Below are 16622 nucleotides of genomic sequence, written 5' to 3' on the forward strand. Positions count from 1 at the left end.
CATTCGAGAGAACATAAACATGGTACAATGGATGAACATAAGCACATGGAACGTCCTGCTTACAAGTCGTTCCGGTTGGATTGGTTTATATCCTATGTGACTTTGTCTAGATTATGTTTGTAAATATGCCACATGAGAGCTGTGGAGACAAATATGATTGCTTCATTCGAGACATAAGAACAGTCAAATCCAGTTGGTTTGAAATCTATGTGTGTGTGTGTGTTCTGAGCAGCGAGTACTGCGTTGCCAAGCCAACTTTTTCTCTCCAGATGTGGCGATGACGGTTATGATGATAGCGCGATGATGATGATGATGATGACGACGACGACGTTATGATTATAGCGTGATATGTTACACCCCTTTTTTTGTCTCCAGATGCCGGGGAAGAGGCGGCTTCGTCAGCTGCCAAGGCGGCCGTCAGCGCTCCGCCGTCGGTGTCGCAGCATCGCGAGCGTTCGCTGGGCTCCGCCTCCAAAGACTGCCCCTACTGTGGAAAGTCCTTCCGCACCTCGCATCACCTCAAAGTCCACCTGCGCATACACACAGGTCAGTAGAATTGATCGGGGGAAAAAAAGTAGGGATCCTGCAGCTTGCTTTGAAGTTTGAGGGCAACATTTTGGCGCGTTCCACTTTTGAGGTTTCCCGCTCCATTCCATTGACATCCTCGGGTGTCGCCGTCGAGATCCGAGCGACAGAAAACGCGGCCGGAGATGTCAAGCGCACAGATGGTCTCGGCTTCCGAGTCGCACCTTCCCCAAACGTGCGAGTGAGCGAGCGAGCGAGCGGTGCCTCGGCGGCGCACTCGCGTTGCTCCTTGTTAGTTCGCCGCGACCTCATTAGCTCGTCCTCGCCTCTCGGCGTATAAGTGAAGTTGGCCTTATTCTCGTCTTTCCCTTCCAACGAGGGGCAAGCAACCTGGTCCGGCCTCGTCCTTATCCTGACCCTCCCGAGTCCACGATCCGTGTTTTCATTTGCCATCTTTGATGTTCCTGGCCCCGTGTTTGGCTTCCCTCCGATGTCTATTGATGTTTCGCCGTTTTTGTCCCCCGTTCAACTTGAACGTTTATTGGGCTCAGCGCAGCTTTTGCGCAGACGTGAGCAGCGTGATGGATGGCCTCCAATGGCGGCGGCATGGGCGACCCGGTCGGTCCGGGAGCGGATCCGGAGCCGCTCTCTTTTCCTTTGAGCGAGAGATTAACGAGGCGCTAACAGCCGCTTGAAAGAAATGAAGTGAGCTGAAATTTAGCGCTCAAGAGCTAACGTTACGGCCGTCGTTTCATCTCAAACGGGGAGTGGGCAAATATCCATTAGCAGAATGGAGCCCAGTTTTTTGGAGGTAGCTAACAGCAGCGAGCTAATGAACACACTGCGGAGGGTGATATTTCATTATACAAATTAATGCTCACATTTTAATGGGAAAGTCACATAATGAATCCCGGCTTCAGTGACAGCAATTAGAGGGCCAGATTGTCCCCTTCTGGACAAGGCGCTATTTAGCAGTAAGCAGCTGTGCGTTTGTGTGTGTGTGTGTCGGGCGGGCGGGCGGGGGGAATAATAATTAAGAATAAAAAAAAAAAAGAAAAGTCCAGTCCGGTGACAATAATTTCTTGAGGCAGGCTGGCGTGAGAGTGTGTCACTTAACCTTACCTTAACCTTGTCATCAAAACACACTTCAGGCTCCTCCCCCTTCTCCAACCTAGTGCTAGCGTAGCTTAGCAATTTATTGGATCTGTCGCCGGCACAGTGTTACACAGTGTCCAAAGAACTACATGCTATTTTCCTTTACATCAAGAGGAAAACATCATCAAGTCCAGATGATTTTTTTTTTTTTTTTTTAACAGTTTTAGTTCTCTGCTCTTTGCTTTATATTGGTTTCATTTTAGACTGGAATAAGGTCACGCTGATTTCAGTCAAAATTTGTAAATTTACTCGTTTATTATTTATCACTGCCAAGTTCCTCACGATCTTTCGTGACCCCCCAAATATTTGGTTCTGTGCCAATTAAGTAGAGAACCGAGCCCAAAAACGGTCAGACTTTTCACTAATCAGCAGTCAAAAGTGGCTCGCTTTCACCAAAAACAGCGCTTTCTGACCAAAAAGCAGAGAAAACCATTTTGGGGGCGGAAGAAGTGAAAGGCAACGTGTCAAGTCTGCTGTCGACCCAAAGCCGGTCCAAGTGGCCTCGGGGTCTCATTGCCAATGTCGCGTAGCCAAAGCCAGGAGAGGAGAGGAGAGGAGAGGAGAGGAGAGGAGAGGAGAGGAGAGATCCGCCACATCCGCAACGCCATGATACCCGAGGCCAATTTCAACTGAGGAAGGGATGAAAACTTCATCTGCTCAACACTTCGACACCAAAACTATATTGTTGCGAGGAAAAAAAGTGCCGGCATGTTTGGTGGCAAAATGCAGCTTTTGCCTTGCGCGTGTGCGGCTGTGTGTGTGCAAGCCTGTTTGTGTGCGTGCGTGTGGCAGCCACAAGCCAAATGAAAAGGAGCACATTGAAGACGGTGATCAAGAGGAGGAAGAGGAGGATGTGTTTCCAAGATCGGCAATGTTTTCCAGGGCAAACAACCTCGCCGCCGCCGCTGCCGCTGGCTTTCATCTCGGAACGCGCGACAAAAAGTTCCGCCGTCCTATTTTTAACTCCCGAGCATGGATTTCCCGCTGGCTGGCGAATGCATCATGTGTCGGGCGGGCGGCTTGTGCTGTTTGCGCCGATATCAATTAAAAGTGGATTAACGGCTCCATAATGACCTTTAGCTGTAAATTGTGTGTAATGTTGCAAGGCAGGATACAGTGAAGTCCCCAGATGTCACGCCAAGCCCCCTTTGACGTATGACGGAGCAGATGCCGGCGCAGCGTCGTGCAAATGGCCCGGCTCCTTGCAAATAGTATCGTCGAGATGATAACACAATTTTATTGAGAGATGACCCCAGGCGTGTGTGCGCATGAGCGGCAAACGTGTACAAAAGGCTTCAACGGACCCGCCTTGTGACCTTGAACAAGTACAAGTGGTCGTGTTTTAGATGACTAGTCACTTGAAACAACGGCTACAATGAATAAATAGTCCAAGAAAGAAATGGATGGATGGATGGATGGATGGATGGATGGATGGATGGATGGATGGATGGATGGATGGATGGATGGATGGATGGATGGATGGATGGATAGATGAACAAAAACGAATGAAAGCTAATTGGTTGGTATCGTCAATGGAACATTTTTGGACGCCATTTGTTGGGCTCTGCCATTTTAGGCTAGGTGGCAATTGTTTCAAATGGCTCGGAAATAAAAAAAAACGGTTTAGCGGAGGGTTCGAGCGTTCATCTTAACGGACAGCTGGAGGACGCTCGGGCTGGCGGCCCGTCCCATAAACATAACGAATGTTTTCCTCTCCGTTCGGCATATTTAGACGCAGCTCCGCCGGCATTCGTCTTGATTTGCCCCCGCGCACATTAACGAGCTCTTAAGAGGAGGAGGAGGAGGAGGGGGGGGCGGCAGAATCACATCAGTCTAATTTGCGTCTAATTTGGCCGTCGGAATATCATTTTGTCCAGTTAGAGGAATCGCGAATGGTAATTTGCATGGGGGACGTTTCCTTATTCAATCAGCAGCGAGCCTGCACCGGCGGCGGCACTTATTGGGTTAAAAGCTCATCTTTGCTGCTTGACTCCAAATCCACGGGCTTCTGGCTGTCCGAATGCCAGCTCGACGGCGTCAAAAGAAAATGGATCAAATGGGCGTCGCTCTTTCTCTCGCTCGGCTCGCTCGGCTCCATTTGCCTTTGTGCCCGCTCCCATTCTCCGGCCGGCCCGTATCAATATTGTATCGAGTCGCTGTTTGCGGGCCTTTATGCCACGGCTCGGCAGTAGGTCTGCAGATTGCGCAGTCTTTTTCTGGAATGGTGCCCTCTAAATAATGATAAACGACTTGAGCAGTATGCCATTTGCTAATTATATCCATGATTTACTACACAGCCCGATTTAAATCATTCAAAGCAGCCTGGCGTAACAATGCCTCTCTTTTTCCCCCCCCCCAGCCGCGCGCAAGCGTTTCCATGTGTCGACTCTAAACATTATATGATTGTATGTTTAGAAATGTGCACTCTGCTCGCTTTTATTCCCGTCAATCCGCCGCGCGCGCGCACACAAATCCCACTTTTGGAACTTTTTTTTCTTTAAAAGAAGGAGGGGAGCTTTGCATTTTTTCCTCTCTGCGTTCATTGTTTAATGAAGCTAAATCTGGCGCTGACTCCAAGCCTCTTATAATTGCTTGCAGGATGTGTATCGCCGCGGTGGAACATCCACTCCTGGCACGCAAGCCGCCGCCGCCGCCACGCGTGCACGCGCCCAATCGTCTTCCGGCATTAACAACAAGAGCCTGGATGCGACATGAATATGCATGTGCGGCGGCGTAAATAAATGCGGTAATGGAGTCACCCCTCGTTCACCGGCAAGGTCCGTGAGAAGTGGGCCCGGCATCGCACGTGACCTCAGAGGGTGACGGCCACGTCCAGAGCGCTGGCTCGTCCCCATGAGGTAGCTAGCGTTTAAAAAAAAACAAAACAACAAAAACGTCAGCAAGTGTAACCTAGGTCTTTCCCCCAACGGCAGCTTCAAACCAAAATGGCTGACTTCTTTTTGGGGGTTCGTTGTGTCAATTGCTGAGCCATTTTTGAACTGGGCGAAATCAATCAACCCCGCTTTCCGGTTCTTTGATGGGCAAAGAAATGGCAAAGCGCGGCGGCAGTGGCGGCGGGCGTATGTTATTTTTGATGACGCCGCCAGTGACGTCTGACGCGGCTGGGCCGAATAGACCCCGATTCCGCCGCCTCGGGCGCCTCCCCCCCCCCCCCCTCGACAGCGAACACGTGAAATGTAGCGCGCGGCGCTGACAAGGCAGCGGGCGGTTAGATGTTTATCTCTCCGCCGCTCGCTTTTGTCGGCACTGGTATGAAAGTGGCCTTCATCAGCTCTTCTGCCTCGCTTTGTCTCGAGAGCAGCCTTTCTTAAACGCTGGCACGGGTTGAGATGAAAAAAACAAAACTCCGTCTTGTGATTAGTGCCACCGAAATGCTCACGGCTACGGGTCGCACCTTCGGCTCAAGTCTTTGGCTCGCTGTGGAGCGTGGCTTTCCGGGACCGGGATCAGGTCGGGAAGAAGGTGTTTTGATGGGATTGGAAAAAAATTCTCCAAAGGGTTACGCCATTGAAACAAAGGTTTGCAAAGCCGGCTCGTCTTTTTGTTAATGAAATGCGTTTCATTTGCCGCTCTGACCTCCTTTTCCTCCTCCGGGGAGGCGACATGACCCTCGGGTCGGCGTTCCCGCTCGCTCCAGCAAATAGCTTTTCGATATCAAGGCGCTAATAATCAGGTTAATGATTCACTCTTGCTCTTCTCTTTCCCTCAGGAGAGAAGCCCTACCGCTGCCCTCATTGCGACTACGCCGGCACCCAGTCGGCCAGCCTCAAGTACCACCTGGAGCGCCACCACCGCGAGCGCCACAACGGCTCGGCCGCCGGACACGCCCCCTCGTCGGAGCACAAGGACGACCACGCCAAGGTCTTTGCCCGTCCCGACGTTCTGCGCAATGTCTTTAAAGGCCTCCCCCCGAACTTGGACTTCAGGGCGGGGCCCTTGCTGCCGCATCAGTGGGCCGGCGTCACGGCGCCCGGCGAACGCGGGGACCGCCATTTCGACGCCCTGGCCGACAACACCAAGGCCAACGACGGCCCCGCGTGCCCGGCGGCGGCGGCGGACGGTCCCGCCAGCTTCTCCGATCTGAGTCGGGCCTACCAAAGCATGATGGGAAACGGAGTTCACTTCCAAGGCTCCCTGCAGGCCTTCATGGACAACTTTGTCCTCAGCTCCTTGAAGAAAGATCTCAAAGATAACCAGAGTCTAGTCCAGATCCAAACCACCCAGTCCTACCATGATAGCGGCGAACCCAGAGCCAAGCGCGCCGCCCTGGCCGACCAAGACCGAGACGAGGCGCTCGAGGCCAAGCAGAATCCGGCGCCCGGAAAACCCGGCTCAAACCAGTTTGAGCCGCTGGATCTGTCCGTGTCGGTCCGCAGTCCGGAGTCCGGAGCCGCTTCTCTCCCCGGCTCCTCGGTCACCATCCACGACAACGTGGCGTGGCACGCCTGCCTCTTCTGCTCCTTCTCCACCGCATCGCTGGAGCTCATGGCCCTTCACCTGCAGGCCAACCATCTGGGTCAGGCCCAAGCGCAGAGGGCCGCCGATACGTGTAAGGAAGCTTCGCCCGCCGCCGCCCATCGCTCGGCCGACGTCAAGACTTTGCTCTCAGACAGAGACGGGGACGGCGAGAGGAACCAGATGGGCTGGAACAACCACGTGGAGCAGCCCTACAACCCCTTCCAGAGCGACTTCTACAGGCGCTTCGGCGGCTTGTACGACGGCTCTCCCCGGGGGCCGGCTCCGGGCCTCCGAGGCTACGCGGCCGCCCCCGAGCGGGACACCGAACTGGCCTTCGGACCGGCGTCTTCGGCTCGAGGCGACCCGGTCGGCTCGTGCGGGGACCCCGACGAGGAGCGGGTCCAATCCGACGACGAGGTTCTCCCATCCGGGCGACGCCATTCCGACGAGGAGCGGGGGGAGAGGGAGGAAGCCGAAGAGGACGAGGAGCCGGATGACCGTGCGGGCCGAGAGGAAGACGGCAGCCCGCCTCCGGAGAACCACCACAAACAACAGCAAGACGGGTCGGTGGCCTCGGCCGTGACGCCGCCGCCGCTTTTCCAGCCCAAGCAGAAGCAGGTGGCATCCCTGGAGAAGGCGTGGCAGCAGGGCGCCAACCTCCCACCCGAAGCCCCGCCAGGGCAGCAGATGAGCATGATGTCCGTGCTTCGAGCCTACGGAGGCGACGACTTGCCGGCGGCCTTCGGCGTGAAGAGGCCCGACGCGTCCCGTGAGTTTTTGGCCTCTTCCCGCACACCTCACAAAACACAAAGTCCCGCGCCACCATGAACTGACGCGAGTGAAAAGCGGCCCGATTCCGAGCCAAAGGAGGGAATTCGATCTCGGTGGCTTTTTTGGTGGGAACGATGCTACTCGAAGGCAAACGTTGGAAGGAAGGGAAGCACGTGTCGTCGGTCAAAACGCTCACGTGGCTTCGACAATGCGAGGCGCTCCGATTTGTTGTCATGTGGCGCGAGTCCAGCCGAAGAAGCGCAAAGAGTTAAATGTGGTCAATTTGAGAGCCAATCATTATCCTCGGACGGACTTTTTGCTTGACCCCTGTTGTTGTTTTTGAACACTGCATTCTTTTTACTATGTGTACAAAATGACAATCACAGGCAAGGTCGCCGTCACTTGTCACTTTAGGATGTAGTAGCTGCTTTTGGCCATTCCGAGGTACGGATCGTGTCCGAGGAAGGGCCCCGAGTACTTATGTCTGAAAGGCAAATTCAGTTTCCAGGCGGCAGAAGGTCCCGCCACTGTCTCTGGAGTGATTTGAGTCTTATCTCCAGCAAGTTGAGGAGCAATCAGGGGGGCGAGCAGCAACAGATTAATCTTTATTACGCGTTGATATTACCGGGAGCAGCGCCTGCCTGCCTGCCTGCCTGCCTGCCTGCCTCCCTCCCTAACGCTGGCTGGCTGGCTGGCTGGCCGGCTGGCCGGCCACCGCCGGGGGGGAATAACCCGCCCGGCGCAAGTCGGAGCGGGACCCGGAGCTCCTCGCCATGTCTCCTAACTCTCTTAGTGTTCATAAAGGCGGCTCCCTCCCAGAAGAAGGCCATTACTTTATAAGACTGGTCGATGTATGACCCTGTGAAAAATGAACTGCCAGCTTTCATGATTGCGCTCGGGTTACGGCCGGGAAATCGTTTTTCTCTTTGTCTCTTTTTACACTTTTTACTGGGCCTTCAAGTGTCTGAGGGAGGGTGGGAGCGGCTAAACGTCGCTTTCATCGGCGTGCGTATGTATACAAGGCGGTGGATCCCAAATTCATCCGGCACAATACAAAGCTGTTGAAATCTCCAAAGACGGCTGCAGGACTCCGCGGAGCGCCTCCCCGGCCGGGATGACTTTGCTCCAAATATTCATGCTAATTAGCACGCGGCGTGACCTTTGCGACTGACAGCAGATGCTCTGTCGTCAAGGATCTCACTCCTATCGTGTAAACGCGTGCGCACACATTCCCTTTCTATACGTGTCGTCGTATGTTGCGGCTCATCACGTGTAGGCGCCATCAGGAATGTTTGACCTTCTGTTGATGAGCTCGCCCAACAAAGGCCTTTTTGACGCCCGCCCGCCCGCCCGCCCCCCTTCCGTCAGGTGCAAATGGATGATGAATATTTTTGGGGCTGCCAGCCAATCACGACCCTACGTGGGTGGCGGTCGTCTCTTTCCGAGCCTAAGGGAATTCCATTTCTCAATAAAAGTGATTCACGGTGATCAAACGCGACAGCGTTCGTGGCGCACCTCGGACGCCACGGCGTTCATATTCCCAAAGATGATGTTGCGCAATTTTGGCCTCCCATGATGCAATAGCGTTGGCAGCGTTTCCATTGCGATTGGGGCTATGATACGATCCGCTCCCATTATAAATCTGCTCCCAATGTTCCGAATAATAAGCCGTCTCGCTAAAAATCCCCCGACGGTGACGATTGTCGGGGTAAATTGTCAGAAGAACTAGCAGACTGAAACAATCAGTCTTGTTGTGCGCCATCAATCAGCTTGTGTGCTCGCCGTTTGACTCCAATCATGCACCTTGTTTTTGTTTTTTCTCTCCTCTCGCCGTTATTGTCTTTGCACACCTGTGCTCCTTCCCTCACACTTCCAACTTGTGATAAAGCAAAACGTGGTAATTGCCAATAACGTCGTCCTCATCGGGTGGTTAATTACCACGAACGCGCGTAAGGCGCTCACTCCGACAGGTTGAAACGGGCGGGCTTCGGGGACCCCCGTGAGCTCACTAATGAGCTTGACGGAGTTCTCACCTGCGCCCCGGGCGCTCACTCCTTTCCACACGTTCATCCAAAAGTTTCGCGTCACCGCGCCGATGGAGGACATTTCTTTTGGCAAAACCGCTTCCCATTTGTTCAGTCCAGCGAAGCTCCGGTAGAAGGAAGCGTCCATCTGCGGCGGTCCTTAGCAGGTTAGCTCCCCGTTTGGTGGCCAAAGCTCCACGGCGTTAGCCAGCGAGCGCACGTGTGATTATACACCCGAGCGCCTTTGTTAGCGGAACCTTTGTTCCCTTTGTCAGCTCGGCTTCAGTCGCTCCTCGCTCGTCTGGCGGAGACACGCCGACAAAGAGCGAGCAGCCAGCCGCTCGCGACTTTGACTTAAAGGGGAGTTGCCGTCGACTAGCGCCGGCACCCGAGGCCGCTTGATGTTTCTTACCTTCAAGTTAAAGCGGCCAGTTGATGTTGAAGGCTCAGTGGCGCCACTGATGATAATAGCTGCCTCTGACATCCACATTGTTCAACAAGTAAGGCGGATCTCTATTTGCTAGCTTGAATTGATTGGCAGCTAAGACGCGCTTCTTGGATGTCTGACTTTGTCCCCCCTCCGTCAGCGTTTGGTCATGGCTAGCGAGCGGATGGGCGTCTGGTCTTCAGACGCGCTCATCATCTCGAGTCGATGCTTTGTTGACAGCTTTTGAGGCTAACAGGTGCGTTTGAGCTCAGACGCCTAACATTTGTTAGCGGCTCGCGTACCACGAACGAGTTTGCGCAAGTGAAAGGCTAATTGGCGGGCGTGCGGCCTTCGAGGCTTGTTCAAAGTTCAACACATTGTCTGATTAGTGCGCGCTAAAGGCCGATTTCATTCCACGTCCAAACCCGAGCTCGGAGTCCAAAGGGTAACGTGCGTCTCATTGGCCAAAGTGCGCCGGGCACCTCTCCGGCGTTTCCCAATTGTTGTCTCGGAAGGCTAATGGGCTCTGCTCGGCTTGGAGCTGGCTCTTCTACTCCACCTTGCTTTTGTGAGGAGCCGACAGATGAAGAAGTCTTGACTTTGCTCATATGGACCTTTCCAGCATTAGCATCAAGCGCGCAGTGAGTGGCGCTGGAGATTCCCTGCAGTCAGTCGTACCTGTCGCCCCGCCCGGCCCCCTTTTCGAAAGCTGCGCCGTGCAACGCGGGCGGATCCAGTTACGCCGGCGAGGACAGCAAAGTTCCGGGACAATTTCTCTATTCATTATTCAGTTGGGGAATAGCGTGGGAGCTTCCCCGGAGCTGAAGATCAGATTGTGCACGTGCGCGCTCATCTTTGATGACTCCGTTCCCAGCCGCCAAACGTGAAGAAACGGCTGGTAAATTGGCCTTCCGACCCGATATATCCGTGTGTCTCGTTAGTTTGCTGTTTGTTTCCTTTTCTTCGCCGACTCCCGGAGACTTTGTTCACTTTGACGCCATCCTCTTAAGGATGCCGCCTTCCCCGTCCCCGGGCGCCCCCCGAGATGCGAAGAGGAAGGCGCCCCCGAGGAGTTGTACTGCGCACGGCACGGCACGGCTCGGCTCGGCTCAGCTCGGATAAGCTCGGCTCGGCTCTGGGGAGCGTAATAACGACACTTACGCGTAATGAGACGCCGCCGCTTGAAGGGAAAAGGCGCAGCAGATATATAAGAAAAGCAGCAGCGGCGCTAGGTGGGAGAAACTATGTCAACTTTTATTTCCCCTGTTATTCCACATCAATGGCGGCGGCGGCGGCGCCGCCGATATAAACAGACAAACATACACAGGTAACGCCTTTCAAGCGCTCTGTGGCAATTAAGGACAAATAAGTCGACTTCGCCGAGCGAGCGCCGTCCCGACCGCGCGCTCAATCGGCACCTTTGATTTCCACATCACACGACGACGGCGAGGTGTAAATAAATAAGTCAAATAAACAAAGTTGCAGAGAAGCTTGGCAGGGGAGGGAGGGAGGGAGGCAGGAGCGCAAAGCAGCGGGGAATAAAGTAAGACTAGCGAGCGTATCATCGTATCGTTAGCGCTGACAAAAAATGTAAACGCCAGTGCGCCTGCCGCAAATCCCAGCGACACAACTCTTCTCTTAAGGACCAATTGGAATTTCAAACCAATCTCAAAATACATTGTCATCTGTGCCGTTTTTTTTTTTTTTTTTATCAATCATCTTAATTGAATTGTATTTCATTTCTTTCGTTTTCATTTGATTGGCCATTTTACCTGGCCCGAGCGCGCCCGGGAGGAAAGACACGACGGAAGAACCCGTCTTCCAAAACAAAGGTCGCTTTTGATTTTTTTTTTTTTTTTTTGAAGGCCTCGTTAAACAGCAGGCAGGCTCCGGCAATCCGCTTTAATCAGATTAATAATCACGTCTAACCTCGTTTTGGCCGGGCACCGGACGACCTCGGCGCACAAAAGCTCTCATTGTGACGCTTTACATCATTAGCAAAAATGAATGCGGCCGTCGCTAGGAAGCGCACAAAAGGCCGGCAGATTGCATGCCGGCCGGTGGGCCGGCGGGTCATTACGGGCCGGCGGGATTAGAGTTTCCCGGATGGGAAGGACCTCCGCGACGCGTTCGCAGTAACATGAATCGTCCCTTTTAAGAGAGATATGCTTTCATGGGAATTATGAGAGGTACAGTAAGCGTCCTGGCAACACAGCGCCTCTTTGTTCCCACCGGAACAACTTTTTTTTGCGCGCTGCCACTGGCCCTTTGATTCGCCAGCGTTGTCATCGGCTCCTGGAATGAATGTGCGCCTTTTTCACCGCCAATCAAATATTCATGAAGTGGGCCGCGGCGGTCGCACGGCCATATGCTCGCTCGCTCGCCTCGGCAGCTTGCGAGATGCCGCCATCGCTCATCTGCAGGTGTGCAAACGGAACATCAAGCGGTTAGCCAAAGTTTTCCAAGATCTCGCGACGCAAAAAAAAAGATCTTAAAACGAACTGGAAATCGAAATTGCTGTCTCTAAAATTCAGACGGTTGACTGCAGCCGTGGCCTGGACGAGGGCCACCGCAACCAAACAGCCCAACTTCACTTTTCTTTGTGTGCAAGTTTCGCGCCGAGCTTGCCGTGCCGTGCCGTGCCACGGAGGGAGAGACGGCGGCGAGGTTCCATTGACGCCGAGATTCCGGCAAGAGGAAGCGATGGAGGAAAGGGAGGGTGTCGGGATTAAAAGCGGGGGATTAGCAGCATACTTTAAAATAAATCTCCTTTAATGTGAAACCTCATCCCCGCTCATTCCCAAAAAGGAAGCCTTCTCCGTCAAATGGGGGGGGAGGGCTAACGCTAACAAACAAGCTAAAAGAGGCACAAAAAAAAAAAAAAGACGATGTGACAGACATATGTCGTGTACGCGATCAGTTGATGGATGCATCACTCCATCAGAGAAAAGAAAGAGGCTGGATAACTAAACTTTGCGACTGTTGGTGTAGTTAAAGTTGACTTCCGTTTCAAATTGAGTTGCGCCGTGTTGTGATATTGACATCATTCGTATATTACCTCTCGTTATTTGCACACGCAACAGCACATAAACTGTCACTATTTGTCACGTCCCTCGGTCCGTTTGTCAGCGCTCATCTCTGATCACTCCCTTTTGTGCCGTCTGTCCATCCATCCATCCATCCTCTATCACTTCTGTGGCTTTACGACGTCACTTCCTTGAATCTGATCTCTCCGTCTTTTATCGCTCCTTTTTGACATCCATCACTCCATGGCATCATCTCACTCTTCTATCACTTGGCCAGGCAGGCAGTCATGGCTCCGTCCGTTCGTTCGTTCTCTTCATGGCTCCATCTTTCACCTCATCCCACGTCACGCCACCTTCTATCGCTTAAGTATCCATCCATCCATCACTCACTCCATCGCATCAATCTTCTGTCTCACTCCTCTCTTTTTGCAGTCACGTCTAACGTGCATCTTTGGTTCATCACGCCATCTTTTGCACTCTTCCACCACATCACTCCCTAATCACTCCATCTTTGTCAATAAAGACTCCCTCCCTCCCTTTCTCTCTTCCACTCCTGTGTGATGCGCTTCCACGTTTGGGATTTGCAAAGTGACGGCAACGACGCGGGCCTCCTTCCTCCCTCCTCCCTACCTCGCTCGCTCGCTCCCTCCCTCCCTCCCTCCCTCGCTCCCTCCCCCTCCGTCATACATAAAAGACGATATTTGTTGCAAGGTCAACACGGACCGACACATGACAAACGATCTCAAGATGGCCGCATCATCTGTCCTCTAATTGTTGGCCGCATCCTGCTCTCTCTTTCTCTCTCTCTCCTCCCCCCGCCCTCTGTCTCTCTTTCTCTCTCTCTCCTTCCCTGCCTGTCTTTATTCATTCACTTCCAGCTCTGGAATGTGATGTCACTTTTGAGCATGTGTGCGTGCGTGTGAACACATGAACGAGAAGAGAAGCAAATGGTGTCCAGAAACGTGTGCATGCTGTTTCTGTATCAGGCAGCAGACTTGGCAGCAGATGCACCACGAGTATTATGGACAAGCTGCTCATCAGATGGGAGATGCTTTCTTTCTCGCCCCATCCCTCCTTCCTTCTCCGCCTCCTCAGACCCAAAACTCTCCCCCCTCCCTCTCATGCTTGTCTGAGATCTCCCCGTTGTGTACTGCACGGCCGCATCATGTTCATAAAATAAAATGAGTGGTGAGCACATCCCGCTCTCAACGCTGAACAATTGTCCATTTTTTGCTTACTTTTGTCCGGGTCCTCCCGTGACATTTGCTGCTCCCGTGATCTTTGCTGGACATACAAAACCATTCAGGTCATTTCCCTTTGACGGAATCCAAGTGATTTCCAGACACTACAATTGCGTTCGTCCTTAGCATCTGGGCGCGGTGACGTTTCCTGGGCTTCAGTCGCCGGGCATCACGCCACAGGACGCCGTTTTCTAACGAGGGCACGTCGGGTTAGACAGGGCACCCAATCAAACAGGCCTGTTTATTAGACAGAAGGCTTGCTCACCTGGAGACGCCACAGCAGCGACGAGGCAACTTGCTTGCTTGCTTGCTCGCTCGCTCGCTCGCTCGCTCGCTTGCTTGCTCGCTCGCTCGCTTGCTCGCTTGCTTGCTCGCTCGCTTGCATGCTCGCTTGCTTGCTTGCTCGCTCGCTCGCTTGCTTGCTTGCTTGCTTGCTTGCTTGCTCGCTTGCTTGCTCGCAGGCTGCTGCTAAATGAACACGTTTCTTTCTGTCTGTCTGTCTGTCTTTCATTCTTTCTCTGGTCCGCTTGTTGTATGCGCTTGCGTGTGACAAGTTTGCAAAACTTCGTTTTTCCTCCCTCCACCAAGCGCTTTCATTATTTGAACCATTTCAAATTCATCCAAATGGGCATGATTTCAACTTTTCACGATTTCTTTGTATTTATCATTTGGGTGTCAATACAAATTGAATGATCTGTCCCAGGACGGACGGACGGACGGACACCAAGCGAGGCCAGATGCTTTTGAATGAGCCACCCAGTAACTGTCAGAAGCAGTTGTTTGTAGCCTGCTTGTTTTTTTGCATTTTCCAAATGAAATATCGGACACTATAGATCCTCTTGCGGCACACGCAAAAAGGAAAAAAAGCGTTCTTGGGTCGGAATGCCGAGGTTGCAGTATCGGACGTGGCCGCACTTTTTTCTTTCTTTTACAAAGTGTGCTTTAGCGTGTGCAGAGTAATGATCATATCCAAATATCAATATGAGAAAGAGTGCCTTCTAAAGAAGATGAATGGCTATTGACGTTTAAATAACTGTGGCGTAAGAGAGATGGAGCGAGCCAGCGAGCCAGCGAGCGGGGGAAGGCGAGCCAGCGAGAGCGGTCAAATCATATTTTCCATCCATGTTTTCTTGTTGGGGAGGGGGGAGCAGCTGCAAATGGACCAGGTGGGAAACAAAAAAGTGCCAGCGACTTGACTTCCGTGATCCCTTCCGCCGTTCGGGCAGGCCGACAAATATTGACGTGGGATAAACAACGCTTGCAAGCGTGTTTGTTGTAAGCGAGAACATGCCACTGAGATTAATAAGAATCCAAAGACACCAATATGAAAATTCATGCGCCCGTATTTATGTGCTCAGCTGCCAGCGGACGGACAGACGGACGGATGGGCCGTGCGGATATCCGACACTGTTGATTTAAACATGAAAGACGGCTCACCAAATGAGCCCGAGTCGGACAATAAAGGCGCAAAGTGGTGCAGCCTTTTTTTCCGGGGGGGGAGGGTCGTGCTGTAATCTGAATAAAATTGAGACAAACAGATGAATAAATTAAAGCTTGAATTTGGGAGACGCGCCAGACGGGGAGAAGAAACGTGCACGTTGAAGGACGAGTGACGTTGTTGAGGGAAAGCAAAATGGCCACATTTGCAGTCCAAACTAAATGGCCGCCGCCGCCGCCGCCGCCGCCGCCGCCGCCGCCGCACTTGCAATTCCCTGCTGAAATTCCCCAATATTTGAAAGAAAGGAGCAAATTGACTGTCAAATGTCCATTTGGAACCAACGTTTGACCCAAAAGAACGTTGCGACCTCCCGGTGTCAGAATGCGGACATTCTTGGGGCTGATTGCGTTGGCCAAGAAAGGAAGGCGTCTGCTAATGAAACAAACAGCTGAATAAATAATTTGCCGCGGCTCCGTATTTGCATTTCAAATATATTTGAGCACGATGGCGGCGGCGCCGCTTTTTAAATGCCACAACACAAACCGATGCCAATCACCTTCGTCTGGCAGGCAGCTGACATTAAAAGGCGACCCGCGGCCTCGGCGCGCGCGCACAAATAATTGCGTTTATCTGCTGCGCCTCCGTCAGCTCGTTACTTTAATATCACTTTACATTTGAATATCACCTCCACGCAACGCCGCGCCAAAATAAGAGAACCGTCGGCGGGCGGGCGGGCGGGCGTGTGGCGGGAAGTCACACACACACGCACACACACGCGCACACTTCCCCCCCGCCCGTCACTTTGCCATATTCCTTTTTGTAATTTACACCAAATCCAATCGCTGCCACTCATGCAGAGTCAAAGAAAAAGAAAAAAATGCTGTAAATTGACAGCGTGCGGGGAAACAGCTGCTGCCATATTTACAGCAAAGACCACTCTAAAATATTAAAGATCACCGGCGGCAGCGGCGGCGGCAACGCGTCTGAAGCCATCTGCTTTCTATTAAAACATCACACGCAAAATAAGGCGGCTGGCTGGCTGGCTGGCTGGCTGGCTGGCACGGCTGCCTTTTCCTCCACCTGAGGGAAGATTGCATCCACACCGCGCAAAAGCAAAGTGACACGTTCAAGGACACTTTGGACAGCTCAGCGCTCGGCCACTTTTATTGCCCTTTGCAAAACATTGAGAGAATCTTGTCAAGACACGGACAGGAGAGAAAAGGCCTCCCTCTCTCCCACGACTCAGCGTTCTGACCCGATAGCGGGCGGCCTGGCGCCGATCCGGTCTTACCACCGAGATGGACGAGCTTTGCGTGACCAGGCGCTTTGCGGGACCAGGCCCTTCCCGGGACCAGGCCCTTCCCACAAAGCGCCAAAGGGAGGATTTGCTTTGGGAGTGCAAGTTGTCAACTAAGAATAGAAGGCGCTTTTCAGCACTTGCGTCTTTCAATTCATAGGAATGGCCAAGCTGGCCCGACCCAGTCTTAGTCATCCATGGGCAAAGGTGGAATCTCCGCTCAGCCGCGACGCTCTTTC

The 16622-nt window shown here is 52.9% G+C and overlaps 1 protein-coding gene across 4 annotated transcripts in view; it reads left to right on the forward strand.

Annotated features, from left to right (window-relative positions):
- znf536 (zinc finger protein 536) overlaps nt 1-16622 on the forward strand; it is a 107618-nt gene that overhangs the window by 81595 nt on the left and 9401 nt on the right. For all 4 annotated transcript variants that reach the window (XM_085908585.1, XM_085908587.1, XM_085908586.1 and 1 more), the window contains 2 exons: nt 376-546; nt 5411-6928. In XM_085908585.1, the coding sequence (XP_085764711.1) occupies nt 376-546; nt 5411-6928 (1689 nt within the window). The remainder of the gene's footprint in view (nt 1-375; nt 547-5410; nt 6929-16622) is intronic.

Source organism: Syngnathus leptorhynchus, chromosome 3 (genome assembly GCF_054491065.1).
Source record: "Syngnathus leptorhynchus isolate UIUO chromosome 3, UIUO_Slep, whole genome shotgun sequence".
Lineage (NCBI taxonomy): Eukaryota > Metazoa > Chordata > Actinopteri > Syngnathiformes > Syngnathidae > Syngnathus > Syngnathus leptorhynchus.